Source organism: Pseudorca crassidens, chromosome 12, assembly GCF_039906515.1.
Source record: "Pseudorca crassidens isolate mPseCra1 chromosome 12, mPseCra1.hap1, whole genome shotgun sequence".
In the NCBI taxonomy this organism is placed as follows: domain Eukaryota; kingdom Metazoa; phylum Chordata; class Mammalia; order Artiodactyla; family Delphinidae; genus Pseudorca; species Pseudorca crassidens.
Genome location: NC_090307.1, coordinates 66,298,532 through 66,317,136, shown reverse-complemented (window position 1 = coordinate 66,317,136; position 18,605 = coordinate 66,298,532). Strand labels below are relative to the sequence as shown.

At 60.6% G+C, this 18,605-nt stretch overlaps 2 protein-coding genes across 3 annotated transcripts; both read right to left on the bottom strand.

Moving 5' to 3' along the window:
- Positions 1-7,045: 7,045 nt before the first annotated feature.
- SDF2L1 (stromal cell derived factor 2 like 1) lies at positions 7,046-9,003 on the bottom strand. The gene is made up of 3 exons (XM_067700006.1): positions 8,765-9,003; positions 8,271-8,467; positions 7,046-7,448 (listed from the first exon to the last, which is right to left on the bottom strand). Exons 1-3 carry the CDS (start codon positions 8,949-8,951, stop codon positions 7,167-7,169), a joined length of 666 nt encoding a protein of 221 aa, XP_067556107.1. The 5' UTR covers positions 8,952-9,003; the 3' UTR covers positions 7,046-7,166.
- A 4,525-nt stretch (positions 9,004-13,528) lies between these two features.
- CCDC116 (coiled-coil domain containing 116) lies at positions 13,529-18,368 on the bottom strand. 2 transcript variants are annotated; one of them, XM_067701429.1, is made up of 3 exons: positions 17,781-18,368; positions 16,380-16,943; positions 15,069-16,264 (listed from the first exon to the last, which is right to left on the bottom strand). In XM_067701429.1, exons 1-3 carry the CDS (start codon positions 17,850-17,852, stop codon positions 15,242-15,244), a joined length of 1,659 nt encoding a protein of 552 aa, XP_067557530.1. In that variant the 5' UTR covers positions 17,853-18,368; the 3' UTR covers positions 15,069-15,241. The 2 variants fall into 2 exon arrangements, with proteins under 2 accessions (XP_067557529.1, XP_067557530.1); XM_067701428.1 differs by lacking the exons at positions 15,069-16,264; positions 16,380-16,943 and adding an exon at positions 13,529-14,484 and having other exon boundaries at positions 17,781-18,362.
- Between the last annotated feature and the right edge of the window lie 237 nt (positions 18,369-18,605).

The window sequence follows — 18,605 nt, the reverse complement described above, 5'->3', positions numbered from 1 at the left end:
CGGAACCCCGGAGCCCCGCCCTCCCGGGCCCGCACCCAGAGGAAGGACAGGAGCCCACGCCGCTCGCACTCCGCCTGCTTGCCCTTGCGCACCACCCTCTCATCCAGCGCCGGGTTGCGGTCGAGGCTAAGGAAGAGGAGGCGCAGCGCGCTCTCAGTGTAGGTCGCCGCTTGCCTCTCGAAGTCCTCCTCGGGGATGAGCTGGCAGAAGGTCACACTCAGCGGGAACTCGCTGTCGAACTCGTCCAGAACCTCCATTCTCGAGGGCTTCGGCTGCCCGGCTGCCTGGGGGCGGAGCGGCCGTCGGGGCGGGGCCCCGGACGCGCCCACTCCACCAGCCCCAGGAGGGGAGGAGGGAGACCCCCCCCCCGAGGGCCAGAGCTCGGGTCACTATCCAGGCGGGGCCACCGGGGTCCGGGCGCGCCCATCCTCCCGCCCAGGTCAGGGAGAGGAGGGGTCGGCCCCAGAGGGCCAGGCCCGGGGACGCACCGTGGTCCCCTTTCCGCCGCGCCGCGCCTACGCAGGATCCCTACGCGCGCGCCGCCGCACGGACAGCTCGGGCCAGTCTCGGGAGACCAGGGGCCAATCCGCGCGAGAGAGCCGCACGTGACAATGCCCGCCGCTCTGCGCATGCGCCTTCACGCTTCGACGGGACGGACGGCGGGACGCAGCTACCCCTGGCGGAGGCCCATACCCCGGGGTCCCGCCCGTGGCCAAGCCAATTCTCACAACTTCTTTGAGGCGCTCGGCCCCCGGCCGGACTCCAGTACCTCCCATCTTGGCTGCTCCCCTCCTCACCGTCTGTAGACAAGGCCCCAAGAGTTCTTTCTGCCCCCAACTCCTCTAGCCCCGGACTTTTCACGCTCTTCTGACTTCCTCTCCCGCTTCTATCCTGTCTCCTCTCCTCATGAGGGTCCTGTCTTTACCATACCTTCTTGGACATCTTACCCACTTCTTAGTCCCAACCCAGAACTGACTTTAACCCCAAGTCCCTTGAGTTACAGACCCACAAATAAGTGTCCCCAGGGGACGTTTCCTGGGCATCTCACGCTCAGCACATCCGAATTGGCATGCAGCTTCTTCCCTTCCACCCAAAAATCTGCTTCTCTTTTCCCTCTCCTACTTGGTCAGTGGCCGACCCCACCATCCACCCCTGCTGCTGATGAGGGGGTGTGCCCTGGACTGCTTAGTTCAGGTCCCCTCCTAACCCAGCCCCCTCTCCATCAGCCCTGTGATCCATGGAGTGCACCTGAGATTTTTTCACTTCCTACCACCAAACGGCCAGCCCCAGCTCTCCCCAACACAAGAGGTGGCATTCACTTCCTCTTGCTTTGATGTCACAGATCAAGATGGACACAACCAAAAAAAAAAAAAAAAAGATGGACACAACCAAGGAGGGAGAAGGTATGGCCTGTGCATCTCGCCTACAGGTGCAGGCAGACTCAGATACACCTGCATCCAAATCTCTGCCACCATTCTGCCACCTGCCCCGGGCAGGTGGCCCCGGATGTGAGGCGGGGCCCATATGACTTACAAAATCAGATTTGACTTTAAAATACATAGTAGGTGCCTTTTTAAAAACAGGACAAGCATCCTCTGAGAGGTCGGGCAGACCCCTGATTAACACCCCCATCATGTTATGCTTATAATACTTTACACTTTTTCTGTTTATTTGGATTTTTAAAGTGTATTGTGCCAGGTACTGCCAAACTACATGCTCCCTGCCTTCAGGGGCTCCCCGTTTAAAGAGGGCTTCAGCCACAGGGAGAAAAATGTGATCTAACATGCTCTGGTGGAGGAACATTGGATGTCTTGGAGTCCAGGGAAGTCTTCCCATAGGAGGGGACATTTGAGCAGTGCCCTGAGTTCACAAGCCTCTCCCAGCAAGGGCAGGAGACAGCTGCATGGGGGTCTTTGGCCAATGGGTACATAATCTGCACGAGAGCAAGAGGTGGCCACCTCCAGCCATGGGCCTAAGTCAGGTGACCTTGGGATGGAGGAACCCCAAGGGGTCAGGCCTAGGAGACAGAGGAGCATGTGTCATTTCCCCTCATCCTTCCCGGATGCCAGGGCTTCTACACCCAGGGTGGGGGTGAAGCCAGGGTCCCTCTGTGCTCAACCATTGGTGAGGGGTACTCCCAAATGCCCATCCGGAGACCTGGGCCTCCTCTCAAGGAGACAGGCTTGAGTGGCTGTCACTGGGCACATCAAAATCTTTTGTGTCTGGTCCTGATGCTGAAGGTGACCCTGCAAGCACGCCTGGGGCCAGGCTTCTTGGCAGTTGGGCTCCACTCCCCCCGATTCCAGCTGTGAGGGTGGGCATGCCAGGCACCTCACAGTCTCTCCTGCAGGCTCAGGGCAGCACATGTCCCTGTAAGAGAACAAGTGGGCATGGTTGGAGGACGTGAGCTGCAGGCTTTGTATCCCGAGTCCACTGTCCGCCCAGCTAGTACTGCTCCTGCTGAGAACCCAGGAGAACATTCTCTCCAGAGCTTGGCCCTCCCCAGGCCTTCCAGGAAGGCTGGGCCCAGGGCACCTCCACGGAGTCAAGGTTGTTGAGCTGGCTCTGAGCCAGGCCCGGGCAAACCCTCCGTGCAAAGCAATGGGCCTCTTTCTCCACAGGGCCCTGACCAAACCTCAAGCCCACAGGCTTACCTGGGAGCTGGTTGTAAAGATCCTCTTCAAACCATAGCTTTTCTGAGTCGGAGGCCTCTGCCCCTTCCCCCTGTCCAGCCATGACCCAGATGGACAGGTTGGCGGAGGACCCCCCAGCTCTGCCCTCACCTGATCCTCCGATGGAGAGTCCAGACGAGCTCCGCACCTGCGCCTTACTGCTGGTTAGTGGAGTGAGGCAGCAAGACTCCCCCCCACCTCCCAGGCACTGTGGGTGGTGGGCTGGGCCTGACCGATGCCCTTTCATCATTGCACTGCTTCCCAGTGGCCCACAGTAGTGCAACAGGGAAAGAGTGTCAGGCAGGCCTGCCAGTGCCTCTCCCAGTGGTACGTGGGGATCTGAGACCTGGAATGCAGGCCCACTGGGGCCTGGGGCGGGGCCTCTGCCTGGGGAAAGGGTGCCCTCTGACCCCAGAGGCCCAGGCCTGGCCAGGATCTCAAGTTTCCATGGAGAAGGGATAGGAGCTGGGCAAGGGGGAGGGGAGGGCCTGCAGGTCCAGGGGCCAGGCCTGGGGAGGGAAAGTAGCAGTATGGGGGAAGGGGTCCCCAAGGCTGGTCCCCGATGCTTTGACAATATCATTGCACTGCTCCTCAAAGCACAGTAGTGCAACCTCGTCAGAGCACCTGCGGCCAGCAGGGGGGAGCCCCATCACCCCCAATACACGCAGAGCGGGAAGCCCAACCGTAGGTGGGTGGGGCTAGGGCCCCGTTCCTAGACAGCAGGGCGGGGAGGGGATTTCAGCGGGGCTGCGATCCTCGGAGTCCTCAGGACCCCAGAGGGGCCGGACCCTCCCCAGCACCCTCCAGATTGCCGTGGGGTTGCGACCCTAGACTGAGGGGGGCAGCTCCACACCCTGAGCGGGAGCGCGCCCGGGAAAGGGCGCACACACAAAGGAGAGGGGACCGCGCTTCAACGCGGTCCGAAACCCACTCGCGCCTGGGGCGGGAGTGGATATAGCCCGACGACCCTGCGCCCTCCCACGGCCTGAGGCTCCGGGAGAAGAAGGGTGGTCCCACTCCGGGCCGACGCGCCCCTGCCGGCCCCCATCCTTGGCCTCTGGCTCTTGGCCCCCAAGTTGGGCTCCGCATTCTGTCCCAACAGATTCCCTGCCCGGCGGCCCAGAGCGGAGAAGAGGAATGGGGGCTTCCCGCCCCTCTGAGGTCCCCTGCCCGGAGGGGGCGCCCGGGGTCTGGGCTGCGCCCCTCCACACCGCCCGCCGGGTAGGGCCGCCCTGCCCGCGCCCCCACCTCGGACCCAGCTACTCACGCGGCGGGACGCCCTTTCCGTCCCGGGCCGGGGCAGGACTCGGGAGGTTGCGGGGACAGGTCCCGGCGGCCGTCAGCCCGCGCTGCCCCCCAGGACCACCCCGCACCTCGTGGCGCCCTCCCGCCGCCGGCTCCATCTTTAACTCGCTGACAGGCGGCGGCCCAGCCCCCGGCTCCTTAGCATAGCGCCGCGCTCATTGGCCGGCGCCGGCGGGGGCTTCGCCTTCTGCACGCCCATTGGCTGAGGCCGGAGGGATTTCAAAATAGCCTGCGGGCCCGGATTGGCCCGGCGCGGGCAGAGGCTGAGGCTCCGCGGTTTTAACAATGAGTTCTACAAACACTTTCTCCCCATTCATAACTTATCAAAGGGAACTTTGCCCGCCTTTTCGCAGCTCTAGTCTCGGTGAGTTTTCTCGCCGCGCGGGCGAGCGCTCTTGGTAGCCCAGTCGGGGGCTCCGGCCGCGCGGCCAAGCCCGCTGGGGAGGGGGCTACGACTGGAGGAAAATGTCCGGACCCGCGGTCAAGCCTGCACCAACCGGGCCGCAGGTTGCCCCGTTTTGCAAACTGAAATTGCTCCCTGTGCCTCTCGGATGGCATGTTCGGCTGCGGTGGGCTTCCTGGCTGGGATAGCCACCTCCCCACCCAAACCCCACCGCATCGCCCGACTTGACCCAAATGAGATTTGTCTGAAGCCCAAGGGTGGGCCTGGGCTGCGGGACCTGGTCTTGGAGCCCCTGGAGGCTTGTGGATCTGTGGGAGGCACGGGGAAGGGGGCGTCGCTTGGGTCCCTGCGTGACTGCGGATAAGCATTCATTAAGTGCTTTCGCAGAGCTGATGACCCGGAAGGATGTACGCGGCCCGCCTGGCCCTCATAGAGCTGCAGTGTGTGTTGGAGCGGGTGGTGCTTAGGCTACTGTGCATCTGTGCCCCCTCCTCTTTTATTCTCTCAGTCCAGTGGCTGAGAGCAAATGTTTTGGAGGCAGGCAGAGCTGGGTTTGAATCTTTAGCAACCTCGGTTGCCTCCTCTGCAAAATTAAGATAACAGTTGAACGTGCTATGCTTCGTAGGGTTGTTGCCAGGAGCAAATGAGATGGTCTGTAAATCGTTGGCCCAGTGCCTGGCACTTAGTTTTCAATAAATGAGAGCTCGGCTGCTGCTGCGGTTTTAATTTTTGGTCTTGTACTGCATTCTGCCTGCAGCCCTCTCACCTGCTCCCACAGCTTTGGCCTTGATTTCCCAAGGATTTTTACATGCTGTGTACTGTTGGAGTCTGCTCTTAATTAACACTCCTCACTTTTTTATGTGTGGTGGTAGGGAGGTAACAGAGGCAGAAGTGGGTTCTTACAGCCCAGAGGGGCCAGGGGTGGATCAGAGGAATGCCCCTTAGATTTGCAGTGTGCGCCACACTTTTGGTGCCCCGCCTACACCCCCTTGGCACTCACCTCTACCAAAAGGATGTTCCCTGCTGGCACCTGCGGCTCTGCCTAAGGTCTTCATTCTGGCTGTAGAATACAGGGCAAGTGGGAAGTGCTGCAGAGTAATCCTCCCACCTGCCCAGCAGCCCTCAGCCAATGAGAGAAGATATGCTGGTTGGATAAGTACCCCCACTTTCTTGCCCCTTGGTTGGGACAACTTTTTTTTTTTTTTTTTTTTTTTGCGGTACGCGGGCCTCACACTGTTGTGGCCTCTCCTGTTGTGGAGCACAGGCTCCAGACGCGCAGGCTCAGCGGCCATGGCTCACGGGCCCAGCCGCTCCGCGGCATGTGGGATCTTCCCGGACCGGGGCACGAACCCATGTCCCCTGCATTGGCAGGCGGACTCTCAACCACTGCGCCACCAGGGAAGCCCGGTTGGGACAACTTTGATGCATGTTCTACATGGAGACCCAGTGCTCCCCGGTGGGATGAAGCCCTAGTTGCCCACAGGGGTGACTTGCTCAGTAATGCAACCTTCACCAGCTGCCTTGCCTGCTCCTCTGAGCCCCACTCCTCTGCCCCAGTGTTTTCTGGGATCACTTCCCAATCATCTGCTTGCACTCCTGTCTCAGGTCAGGTGAGTGATGGGAGAGAAGTGGAGACTTGTAGACGATGCTCAAGAGGTTTGAGCAGAGCAGGACCTCATGGGGGAGGGGGCAGGGGCGTAAAGGGCCTAATTATGACCCTCCTCCCCTCAGGTCTCACAATTGGCTAGAGCTTTTCTCCCACCCCCTAAGGTCAATTGATTTCTCAGAAGTAAGGTGCTCTGCTCACCCTCCTCTAAGACCCTTCCAACCAGTTGCCACCCCCAGCCTCTCCTTCAGCTCTTTCATTTTCCTGCAGGAAAGTGGCAGCTGCCCAAGCCTCTCTGACTGTAATCTCCGCCATAACCTCTAGAGGTCACCCACACACCAGCAAAATAGCTATTACCTTCCTTTATCAGGGCCCGCCTATTTATTGCTCCTTTCTTTAAATTGTAATGCTTTGCCGGCTCAAATTGTGCCTCTTCTTCCAGGAAGCCTTCTCAGATGTCTGCAGCTGGCAGTTCTCTGTGGTTATCTTCCTTTGCAATATCTTTTGAAGTTTTGTTAGGGCCTCCGGACTTTGAAAGGTTATAGTGGGGCGTGAGATGCCACACGTCTGGGCTGGCTGGGTGTGTGGGGTGCCATCTGCACCGAGAGGGATCCTGCGATGCAAATTTCCAGCAGATGAGCAGAGTCCTGACCCAGTGCTTGGTCAAAGGCAAGTGTCCAGACTGTCACAACTGCCAGTGGAGGGGTGCCAGGAGGAGGGGGTGCACCTCAAGGGATGAGGGGCTGGAGAGCTTGTGCCCATCCCAGCTGGTAGAGAGTGGGGCCCCTGCTACCTCGCTGAGGCCCCAGCCCTCATCAGGAAGGTTCATGAAGCTCAGGGGCTGGGGAACTGGAGTCACTGGGGCCATTGGACCATCTGAGGGTGGAGAGGGAGCTGTGATGGCCCTGGGCAGTGTTGGGAGTGCACGGAAGAGCATCAGAGAGGTTTGGATGGGTTAAGCTGCCATCTGTGGGACAGAGGATTTGCACTGAGGAAGAGATGCTGACCTGGGCCAGCTGGCAGCTCCTGGTCGCCCCCAGGCTCACAGCAAAATGCAACCACAGGCCAATATTCTTTAATCATAAAGGCACTTGAGAACCCCTACAAACTCAAAGTCTCCCCCAAGAGTGGCCCTGCAGATGACCCACCCTGCTGCCCTCCACCCGCAGGTCCACGGCACTCAGAGTTCATCGTGGCCTGCAGAGGCCTCCACGCTGGGCTTGATGAAGATGCCTTCCATGGCCTTCCACCTATTGTGGGTGTTGGCGCTGGGCATGCCATGCACCTCGAGCTGCCCCCGGATGGGGCTCCCGTACTGCTCGCCGGTGACCGACAGGAACACAGAAGTGCCCACGTGCTGGAAGCGCACGGCGGCCTCCCGCTCCCAGTGCTGCCCCGAGCAGCGTACCGTCCACAGGTCCAGGTCATCACCCTCGCCGTCCTCCCCAAAGGCGCTCACCTCCTGTGGGGGCGGTGGTGGTGTGGGAGGACAGTGGTCACGCATGACAAAGGGCACACTGAGTCCCCCATGGGCAATTGCCTGGCAGCTGCACTCACACCCAGGTCCTTCCCTGCACCTCTCTGAGCCTCAGCTTCCACAGCTGCAAACTGGGACACCCCCATCCCCATCCCCAGCATCCAGAAGGGCCTCCCCAACACCAGCTCTTCAAACACATGCACACCCCACCTCAGCTGCCTGGACGGTGACCAGTGGCCCCCACAGAACCAAGTCATCCCCCTCCTTCCTCCGCTGGGTTTCTCCTGTCCTAACCCCTCTGACCCTCACTCAGCATCAAGTCTACCCTTCAGGCTGACAGCCAAGGTTCTATTATCTCATCCTTTCCTTCTGATAACCTCCCCAAAGCACCCTCTGTTCCAGTACCACCTCCCACCCAGTTCCAATGAACTCCGCTCACAGGCTCTTCCCCAGGCTTGGAAAGATGCCCTTCTCCTCTCTGCGGCCTGGCGGACTCCTACTCATCCTTCCAGGCCCAGCCCCAGTTCCTCCTCCCCGCGGGGTTCCCATTCCCCACCCCAACGGCCATGCGGATCCCCCTCCTGTGTCCAACTCGCCCCCAGGAGTGGAGCTATCCAGACGGACAGCTCTTCCTGTTTGTGTCCCCGCTGGGCTAAGGGCTCCAGGGGACAGGACCCTGGAGTAGTCACCTCTGCATTCCCCGAGGGGGCGCTCGGCAAACACTTCTGACTTGTAATTCCCGTTTCACCCAGGAAGCTGGGGCTCCGAGCAGATGCCGGGCCCCTCGCACACACGCCAGGGGCTCACCTGGTTGTGGGACAGCGGCGACGGGAAGTGGTGCGTGTGCAGGTTCTTGCCGGTGAGCACGTGCGTCAGCCGCACAGCCTGCCCGCAGCGCACCGGGGACCCGCGCGGACACCCGCCCTCGGAGCCGCCGCGGATCCGCCAGTAGCTGTTGGCGTCGTCAGACGCCTCCACGCCGGTCACCGACTGCTGGCCGCTGCCTGGGGGGCGACACCCCACCCCCGGGGTCGCTGTCAACGCGGGAACTCCGACCCTCGACCCGGACACCATCAGCTTTCCCGGACAACCTCAACCCTGGGATCCAACGGCTCCCCCAGCCCCCGCCCGCCTCCGGCCGCACTCCAAGTCCCTTGGCCCACAGCTCCGAACGGCATCCCGAAGACCCCCTCGAACCGCCGGCCTGTGGCCCTCGGCCCCCAACTACTCCAGACCCTGATGACCCCCAGCCCCCTGGTCCGCAGAACCCCGACGTCAGACCCCCGCCCCGGCCCGCGCACCGGATCCGTATTTGATGTCGTGCGAGTGCAGCCGCACCCGGTGCTGCGTGTTGAGCAGCTTCAGCACCGACCCGCAGGTCACGACCCCCGCGCCGGTCTTGACGGCACAGCTGCCCGGGACCGAGATCGCCAGCAGCACCCCCAGCAGCGCCGGGCCGGCAGCTCGGCCGCGGCCCGCGCTCCTCATCGCCCCGGCCGGGCTCCGGCAACTCGGGCCCTGGTCGCTTCCGTCTCCGCCGCCGGCCAATCCGGCTCTGACAGTGTCCGCAACGGCAGCCAATCGCCAGCCCGCACGGCGCTCCGCCTGCACTTCCATTGGGTCCGCGTGGAAAGGACCCGCCCATAGCCTTCCAGAGCAGCGGCTGGGAGGGGACTGGAGACACGAGGAGTGTTTTGATTGGTCCACGCTTCCGAGGACTCAGTAATGAGTAAGCCGGGGCAGCGTCGAGCGGAGGGAGTGTGGACAGAGGCGAGGGCGACCGTCCAGCGACCGCCAGGTCCCGGGACACTCGGTTCGCCAGTTCACGAAGCCCCTTGATCCTAGACCCCCGAGCCCTCAATCATGGTCTCTCCCTCGGACCCTGGGCCCGCAGCTGCAGGGTCTTGAGGTTGCTCGACCACTAGATTATGTGGTCACAAGTGGGGGCATCTCAGGTACTCAGTCACCTGGTCCTTCAGTCCCTGGACCCCGGGATTAACTAATCCCCCAGTTGCTCGGTCATTGCCCACTCTCTGACATTGAGTCACCTCAGTCCCTGGACCCTGGGGTTTCTGAATTCCCTGAGCCACTCATTGACCCCTTCCAGGGCTTCTCATGGTCCCTAGGCCACTGGGCAGCAGAGGGCAGCAGGGAGCTGTGATGTAGAGGGTAGTGGCAGGTGGTCACCAGAAAGCCCCAGAGCTGTCTTGGGAACCTGGAGCCCTGGGAGACCAAGCGACTGGGAAGCAAGCCTGGGTGACTGTGTGTCCCAGGCTTGGGACTCACTGCCTTCTCAGAGGGCTGTCAGCTCAGTCGGTATAAGGGGGGAAACTTAAACCACTGTTTATTTATTCATTCGTGGAACATTCTTACATTGAATTCACTCCAGACCCATCAATTCAGCCCAGCCCAGGAACCGGCTCTGGGATATGTTACTCAATAGGCTGACCACCCGCGCACTTGGTGCACCAGCAAAGCAGGGAGAAAAATTCGTGTTTAATTAAATCATCCAGAATTTTGCATTCAGAAAATCCAGCGTAGAGCCATTTTAATTACAGCAATGGGTTATTTTTTGGTTTTCATGTCTCCCTACCCCCACCCCTGGGGCCATGGGGCTTGTGGGATCTTAGTTCCCTGACCAGGGATAGAAGCCAGGCCCCCTGCAGTGGAAGCACAGAGTCTTAACCACCTGACAGTCAGGGAAGTCCTGGTTTTCATGTTTAACATTGTCTTTATTTTGAATTCTATATGGGTCAAGGTGTCTTGATCTTTTCAGTGTTTAGAGTGTCTAATAGGCTTACGGTAACTTCCCTGGTGGAGCAGTGGTTAAGAATCCGCCTGCCAATGCAGGGAACACGGGTTCAAGCCCTGGTCTGGGAAGATCCCACATGCTGAGGAGCAACTAAGTAAGTCCAGTGCACCACAACTGCTGAGCCTGCGCTCTAGAGCCCATGAGCCACAATTACTGAGCCCACATGCCACAACTACTGAAGGCCGTGCACCTAGAGCCCATGCTCTGCAACAAGAGAAGCCACCGCAATGAGAAGCCCGCGCAACGCAACGAAGAGTAGCTCCCGCTCGACGCAACTAGAGAAAGCCCACGTGCAGCAATGAAGACCTAATGCAGCCAAAAATAAATAAATAACTGTGTGTCTGTTAAAAAAATGCTTACAGTCTGCCCTGGATTTGGCAGACCCTGCCCTTGAGGGCTAGAGTACAATCTGGGTGTGTCTTCTCGGACACACCAACAAGCATCTCAAACCTAATATGCCCCAAGAAGGACTCCCCGGTCTCCCTCACACTGCTCCTCCCCCAGGCTTCCAAGTCTCAGGAACAGCACCTCATTTACAAGTTGTTCAAGCCCCAAACCTGGGATTCATCTTTGATTCCTCTCTTTACCACACTCCTCACATCTACCCCAGCATGTCTTGATGGCTCTGACTCCAAAACAGATTGGAAGGCATCTCTCCTGCGTCCCCCGTCACCACCCTAATCCAAGCCACTCCATCTCCCCTTCAGATATCGACCACCCCTCCTAGAAGATTTCCCTGCTACTCGGGCCCCTCCAAGACATTCTCCACCCAGGAAAGTGATTTCTGTCTTAAAAAGCATAAATCAAGGCACTTCCCTCGTGGTCCAGTGATTAAGACTTTGCCTTCCAATGCAGGGCGTGCAGGTTTGATCCCTGGTCAGGGAGCTAAGATCCCACATGCCTTGGGGCCAAAAAACCAAAACATAAAACAGAAGCGATATTGTAACAAATTCAATAAAAACTTTAAAAAAAAAAGTATAAATCAGATCATGCCAGGTGCCTGCTGAAAGCTGCCAACAGCTTCCCATTGCACTGGGAGCAGACAATGGTAAGGACACAGCGAGTAATCTCCCTGACAGGCAAAGAAAGGGTTCCAAGAGCAGCAGAGACCCCAGGGCTGAAGTCGGGAAGCCAACACGGCTCTCCCTGAGTCTCTGGAGCCTCATGGCTTCTCCTAGCTGTTCCTTTTTCCTGCTCACCTCATGGGCAGATGCTCGGGGCCCTCCACCTGGATACCACAGTTTGTCTCCAGGTTCAGATTCTCAAGAGGGGACGTGATTGACTCAACTCAGTTCCAGGCACTGCTCAAGGTGCAGTCAGCCAAGGAGGATGGAGAGGTGTTAGTCTCCAAATACATCTGCTAACAATGCCTCCCACCCCTGTGAGCACAACCTGCTCCTCTCCCCAGTCGTGGAGTCCCTTCCCCCTCCGCTTGGATCTGGGCACGCATCATAATTGGCTTTGACCACAAGAATGCTACAGAAGTGCTGTTTGGGGACTTCTGAGCACAGGCTGCCAGAGCACTCACTGGTGGTTCTTGCTTCCTCCCTCTAGGAAGCCAGCCCCTGCCCAGACAGACCCTTGAATGGCCAGGGGCAACGGGGAGAGAGATGATGTAAGGGGAGGGTCCACGAGGGATGTCCTAGCCTCAGCCCAGTCCCCAGCCGAAAGCAGCACTCCCACCCCAGCTGCTCTGGCTACACCACTGCCAGCTGAGCCCGTAGAACCCCCTCAGAATCATTACAGATGATGATTTTGTTTGAAGCCACTTAAATCTTGGTTTGTTACATGGCAACAGATGCCTGAAACAGGAGCTAAGGGGACCAGTCTCTAGCATCATGTACCAGTGGTGCCCAAAGGGGCTGCTCCCACCCCAGGGCCTAGATGTGTGCCTCTGAGGCTGGGGTGGGGACATACACTCTTCTCCCTTGAAGACTGGGCAGCAGGACCTGGAAGCCAGAGGGTATTGGATGCACCAGTAGGGCCAATCAACTGTGGCCAAGTGATATGGCAGTAATGTACAAAGCAGCTGTTGTGGCCTCACATGGTGGCGGTGGTGGCAGTGGTGGCCTCGGAGGATAGGCATCAGCACCAAGCATGTGCTTTGAAGGATCCTTGTCACAACAGCTCTGTGGGAAAATGGGTCCCTGACTCCCCACCTAGGACCCTGGCCCCTCTGCCAGTCAGAGGAGCAGGTCCTCCTCCCCGAATCGCGGGGTCCTCCCTGCCTGGTTCCAGAGGAAGCTCCATAGTTGCTGTGTCCTCACCTGTGGGCCACTGAGCACGGTCAGGCCGAGCCAAGCAGGTCTGGCCTCTGCGCACCTGGCGGGCTCCAGGGGAGGCATGAGAGATCCACCAGCCTCCCCGAAATGGCGGCCTGCTCAGCGAGGCTAAGCATCTTCTCTCCACCATAGGGGCAGGGTGGGGGTAGGGGTGGAGCTGCTCCCTGGGTGAAGATGCCTGAAGGGGAACAAACAGGCTGCCTGAGGAAGGCAGAGGGGAGGAGCTGGGGGCACCGGATGGCCAGAAGCTCCAGGAGAACCTTGGACGTGAGATCCTCTGAGCACAGCACCAGCCGAGCCCACAGACCCTTCAAGAAAGAGAGCTGCCTTGCCCAGGGCCTCTGCGGAAGGGATAGTCACACAGCCAGCTGGGTCAGCCAATCCATGGCTTGACCTACCAGCAGCCCCTGCGTGACCTCAGGAGCACGAGCTGAGAAATACAAATTAGGAAGACAGGGGCTTCCCTGGTGGCGCAGTGGCTGAGAGTCCGCCTGCCAATGCAGGGGACACGGGTTCGTGCCCCAGTCCGGGAGGATCCCACATGCCGCGGAGTGGCTGGGCCCGTGAGCCATGGCCGCTGAGCCTGTGCATCCGGAGCCTGTGCTCCGCAACGGGAGAGGCCACAACAGTGAGAAGCATGCGTACAACAACAACAAAAATTAGGAAGACAGGTAGTGGTGGGAGCATCAGGAGAGGGAGGATACGCCCTGGCAGAGGAGGAGCCCTAGGGAAGTGGGAGTGTGATGCACAGGGGCTGTGAGGGTGGGGACCATGAGTCCTAAGAGGCTTGAAGAGGCAGGAAGGTGCAGACTGGAGTGCAGAAGAGCCAGCAGCAGAGCCCAGGAGGTCACGGGGCTCAGGGCACCGGCAGCTGCCGTGGAGGCCTGGCCCAGCTCTCCAGAGATGCTCCCCGGGGGCAGGTGGTCAGAAGGATGGCTGAGATCTCTGACAGGAAAACCGTGTTTCATCAACACAAGCTTTATTTCTCCCGTTGGCTCCCCTGAGAGGCTCAGCAGAGCTCCTCGTGGGCACCAGCTGCTCTGACCTCTGCTCAGGGTGGGATGGCTGTGAGGGCAGTGGCCGCTGGGGTGGAAGGAGTGGGGCATGGAGCACTCAGTGCACTTCAGGGGCCCCATGGGCAGTCACCATGGCCCACACCTGAGCCTGCCGCCGTGGCACTGACCACAGCCTCCTCTTGAGGCTCCAGGGAGCTCTGGGGTTCGCCCTCATCTCCAAAGTCATCCTCGTCCTCTTCCTCCTCCTCTCCATCCTCCTCCTTGTCCTCCTCCTCCTCCTCGATGCTCTGGTGGCCCTCCACGTCCATTGTCTGGTCGGACTGATGGGACGCCACGCCAGTGTTGGCGGGGGACAGGAACAGCTTGGGCTCTGGCGGTCTGGCGGGCTCCTGCTCCGCGGCTGCCGGGAGCTCCTGTGAGGCAAGTAGCCGGGGTCCCGGGGACCTCATGTTGAGGGAGGACCCTGTGGGCTTGTCCTGGACCCTGTGGGTCCTGGCGGACAGCGCGGTGGGTGTCTGCATGCTGCGCTGGGGGGTGCTGTGCTGGGAGGTGTGCTGGGAAGGGGGCCGGGATGCCCGCTGGGGTGACCGCTGGCTAAACTCGGCCTCCTCCAGCCTGCGCAGCAGGCAGCTCCAGTCGATTGTGGAGGACAGACGGATGCGCGAGCCCTTCACCTTCCTGAAGCCCAGGAAGAGGTCCAGGAGTGCCTCAGTGATGGGGAAGGAGATGAAGCCCAGCTGCCCAGTGAGGTTCTTCTCAAACCTGTACTTGCAGGCAAGCAAGGACACAGCCTGGCCCTTCAGGTAGTCAACGAGCTCCTCGTGCCGGGGGTTGGAGAGGCGGGACATGGTGGTGGACTTGGACAGGATGGAGGGCAGCGTCTTCTTCTTGGTGAATTTGTAATTGGGGCTCTGTGTGGCAGCAGGGAGGGAAAGGGAGACACGTCATCCACTTCTGCCTGCCACCCTGGGTGCCCTCCCCCCCAGAGCATCCTCCGCGTCACCCACGCGGCGCCACGCTCAGTCCACTCAGGGTGCGGCCTCACCACATCTGCTCTGCTGGCCCGATGGAAAGCTGAGCTGGGGTCCTGCGTGCTGGCCCACCGCCTACTTACCACCCTGTTATCATGCCAGCCACACCAGTCAGGCCTGGGACAAGGCCAGTGACATCAGTCACTGTATCAGCCAAAAGGGAGCCTGCACAACCCTCGCCTAGGCCAGGGTTCAGAGGAGGGAAGCATGCCTAGGCCTTGATGGGTGAAAGGAGGGTCAGGGGCCACACTGGGGAGCCACCAGGGTTAAGCCACCAAGTCCTCTCCGCACCCTTCCCAAGCAACTCCCTCTTGGCGGGGCAGACACACTGGAGAGTCCTGTCCTGGGCAGCAGGACCAGAGGGGGCTAGACCGCAGACACAGGGCCCTACTCTGGGCTCAGACCACTGTCCACAAGGGACAGGACCCTCCTCACATGGGAGGGCCTCTGAGATTCACATGCAAACGTTAAAAGAATACCCAGAATAAAAAATAGTCTTTATTCATCTTTGACAACATATGGTAGTAGCTAGGCCAGGATTCCTGGTCCCCTCATCAGCTCATCCCCTACTCAGGTGGTTTTCACAAGGGCAGGGCAAGAGACCTGGACCCTGGGCACCTGCTAGTGACAGTGGCCGCTAGGAGCGGTGGCGGTAGGAGCCCTTCCAGTGCAAACCCGCCCCTAAGAACCCTGGACCCAACCTTGAGGAGGTCACCTCCGGATACGGCACAACAGGAGATGGCAAGAAGCCCCTTACCACGGAGGTGTGGGGTGAGAACCTGGGGAGGTGGTGGGAGGAGGATGGGAGGGAGGAGGCCAGCGGAGCTGAGACCGGGGTGGTGACATGGGTCTGTCGTGAGGGCACTTTCACCACAATCCCGGTGGCGGGCAGGGTAAGGTGCAGGTTCCACCAGGGCTGGGCCCTCTGCCTGGAGCTCAGGGGCCCAGAAGTGGGCATGGGTAGTCTCTGTACTTTGGGGTCCTGGTCAAGCCCCTCCTGCCTGGGGTGGGGTGAAGGGACCTTGGGCTCTTCTGTGGGTGTCACCTCAAGGCAGAACCTGGTGGCCACTTGGGTGCTAGACACCGGGGAGCCACCTTCCTTGGACTTGCCGCGTCCCCTGTACTTGATGCTCTTTCTGTGCTCCATCCTGGGGCTGGAGGTTGTGGTGGGCAGCAAATCGTAGGGCTCCTCCCCATCAGTGGGTGTGGCCAGCTTGGAGCTGGACTCTGGGGAGGGCTCCCCTTCTGACGGGAAGAGAGGGCAACTGTCTCTGTGGCAGGCACCATTGAGCTTGTCCACAGCCTGGCTGACCACGTCCTGCAGGGCGGGGAACAGGTGGTGCTCAGCCAGGAAGTCCAGGGTCCGATGGGGCTCTCGGAGCGCACAGTAGCCGGGCAGGTCAAAGGACCCTGGCTGGCTCAGCAAGGACTTCATCTTCTTGTTCAGCTCTCGCTTGAGGAAGATCAGCTCCCGCTTGAGGAAGATCAGCTCCCGCTCTGCTGGTCCCAGCTCCCACGCTTTGGGCGTGCCTGAGCTCGAGCCCAGCAGGCCTGAGAACCAGGACAGGGGCTGCTCTAGGGTCCACTGGCTGCTGGTCTGGCTGCCCGGTGAGTCCCATGGCAGGGAGTCCCCGTGGGGGCAGGACTGCCCCTGGCCTTTCTGCAGAGAGAGGAGGACTCTCAGAGGCGTCCAGGGGCAGCCAAGCCAGGCCTGGCCCTGAGCTCTGGGCTGGGGTCCACCCCCGCCCCACCTGGGCCGCAGCCCCAGACCTCACCCCTCTGTTCTCCAGCTGCAGTAGCCGTTTGAGGTTCTTCTCCAGCAGGAGTTTGTCCTTCATGGGTGGCAGTGCACCTAAGCTGCGGGCACTCAGGTCGCTGTCCCAGCTATGGGAGCCCGGCCAGTTGGCCGTGAAGCTGCTGTGGGAGTCGGACATGGAGCTGGAGCAGGACGGGTAATTGTTGGGGCGCCCCATGCAGAGGGTCGGCCGGGTGCAGTGCTGGTGCACGGTACTGACGATGGGCCGGGCCCGCGCCTGACGCCCACCCCTTGGCACCTCCATCGGGTCCTCCACCTCCACCAGCGGCACCCCAGCCTCTGTCATTACGGTGGCCATGAGCTCAGTTGCCTCCTCCACCACCGTCTGCAGGCTGTCCAGCACCTGACCCTCGACAAGGAAATCCAGGAAGCTCCTAAAGGGTCGAGGGCCCTTGGGGTTTCGGCGGTGGCTGCGGAGCCCTGAACTGCCTGAGGGGCCGTGCGTCGAAGTGGGGTGTGGTGTGTGGCCCAGCTTGGAGGCTTGCCCCATTTCCGGGAACAGTGACTTCTTAGATGGCTGGACCTGAGCAGACAGGCATATCACAGTGGGCAGTGATGCCCCATGGGGGGAGGGGTCCCCTGGGGTCCTCCTAAGGCACCAGGAACTGGGTAGGAAGTGGGCAGTGGAAGAAACTGTTTTTCCTTTTTTTTTGGCCGTGCCACGCAGCATGCAGGATCTTAGTTCCCCAACCAGGGATTGAACCCGTGCCCCCTGCAGTGGAAGCGTGGAGTCTTAACAACTGGACTAGGGAAGTCCCAGGAACTAGGTTTTGGAGCCAGGCAGCCCTGGATTTGGACCCTGGCTCTGCCAGCTTCAGGCCATGTGACTGTGGGCACGAAGGCCCCTCTTGAGGTCCAACTTCCTCTCTTGTAAAGTGGGGATCTGTTCAGGGTTGCCCTGAAGCCTCCCTGACACGTACAGTTCACATACCCAAGACCTGGCTGGGGAGTCTGAAAGCCCACTTCTGCCCTCACCCAGGACATGAATCACAAAACCCCTTGAGCCCCGTCCCCACTGCTGGTCTGTACAGACTACCTGTGGTCCTGAGCCCTGTGCGCCCCATGGCTGCTTCTGCCCCTCGAGCCGTAGGCCCCAAGTAGACTCTATGCTCCCACTCTGGGGTTCTAGTCCACCATGCCCCTCCCAATCCGAGATCAGGGGACACAGGGAATGAGACGGAGACCGAGGTGACTAGGTAGGGCCCAGCAGGGGTAACTAGGAGTGGTCAAGGCAACAGGTCACTAACAGGTCCAGAGAGGACATCAGTAGGAAGTGAGAAAGGGGGCTGTGATCTGGGGCACCAGAACTGGTGAGGAACATGTTGAAGGCTCAGAGTTGGGCCCTGCTGGGCACACTTACCCGGGCCACGCAGGTGGTGTGGCCAGCCTCGTCGTCCGCCAAGTATCCCGAATGGTGGCGACAGCTGGTCATGGTGCAGGTGGCCGGGTCCACTGCCCTCTTCCTCTCTCGTTGGTTCCGCGATGCAGCCGCAGATTCCTCTCTGAACCGGTCGGGGAGATGGTGTGAGGGTGCCCCCAGCCCTCCGTGGGTCTGCGTCTCCCTCCGTCCGTGGGCCGCTGGTCCCTGGCTCCCCGCACCCCACGTCCTTCACATGTCCGGCCGGTCTTCTGCTCGGAGCCCCGTGGGCGTCTCAGCACCGTCCGTGTCCAGAGTCGTCGGGGCTGGGGCCCCCGAGGGAGTGCGCATCCAGTCTCCGTCCATCTCTGGGCCCAGTGGGTCCGCCCTCCGTCCACCTGGCCCTGGTGCCCTGGCCCCGGGAGACCCGCTCACCAAGTCCGCACCCGCTGGGCACACGCTCCAGTGCGATCCGCGATGGGATCTTGGCGTCAGCGCCGCTCTGGGCCGCTGGCGGGCCTGCTTATTTGCATGCCGCGTCCTGATTGGCTCGCGCCGCGCCGTTCACCGCCCGCTCCCACGGCACAATAGTTGGGGCGGGGCCCACGCGGCTCCTCCCCCACTTTGCCGCTTTTGCCCCGCCCACATTCGCAGAGGGAGTGGGCGGCCGTCGCTGCTGCTGACCGGCTCGGTCCGGCCTGGAGGGGAACCTAAGGGACAAAGCCACGGCCTGTCCCGGTGACACAAGCACCTTCCTCGGCTCCCCTCTTGGTCGCTGTATTGTCCTTGGCTCCTGCTCGCGGACTGCTCCTTTCCAGGGTCCTCCCC

What these genes read in the sequence shown, in the direction of transcription:
- SDF2L1 (XM_067700006.1), bottom strand. Translation starts at nt 8,951, where the DNA reads ATGAGGAGCGCGGGCCGCGGCCGAGCTGCCGGCCCGGCGCTGCTGGGG. An exon ending in CGACATCAAATACGGATCCG is followed by an intron (nt 8,468 to 8,764) that starts GTGCGCGGGCCG and finishes GTCGCCCCCCAG; the next exon opens with GCAGCGGCCAGCAGTCGGTG. An exon ending in CGCCGCTGTCCCACAACCAG is followed by an intron (nt 7,449 to 8,270) that starts GTGAGCCCCTGG and finishes CCGCCCCCACAG; the next exon opens with GAGGTGAGCGCCTTTGGGGA.
- CCDC116 (XM_067701429.1), bottom strand. Translation starts at nt 17,852, where the DNA reads ATGACCAGCTGTCGCCACCATTCGGGATACTTGGCGGACGACGAGGCT. An exon ending in ACACCACCTGCGTGGCCCGG is followed by an intron (nt 16,944 to 17,780) that starts GTAAGTGTGCCC and finishes CTGTCTGCTCAG; the next exon opens with GTCCAGCCATCTAAGAAGTC. An exon ending in TGCAGCTGGAGAACAGAGGG is followed by an intron (nt 16,265 to 16,379) that starts GTGAGGTCTGGG and finishes CTCTCTCTGCAG; the next exon opens with AAAGGCCAGGGGCAGTCCTG.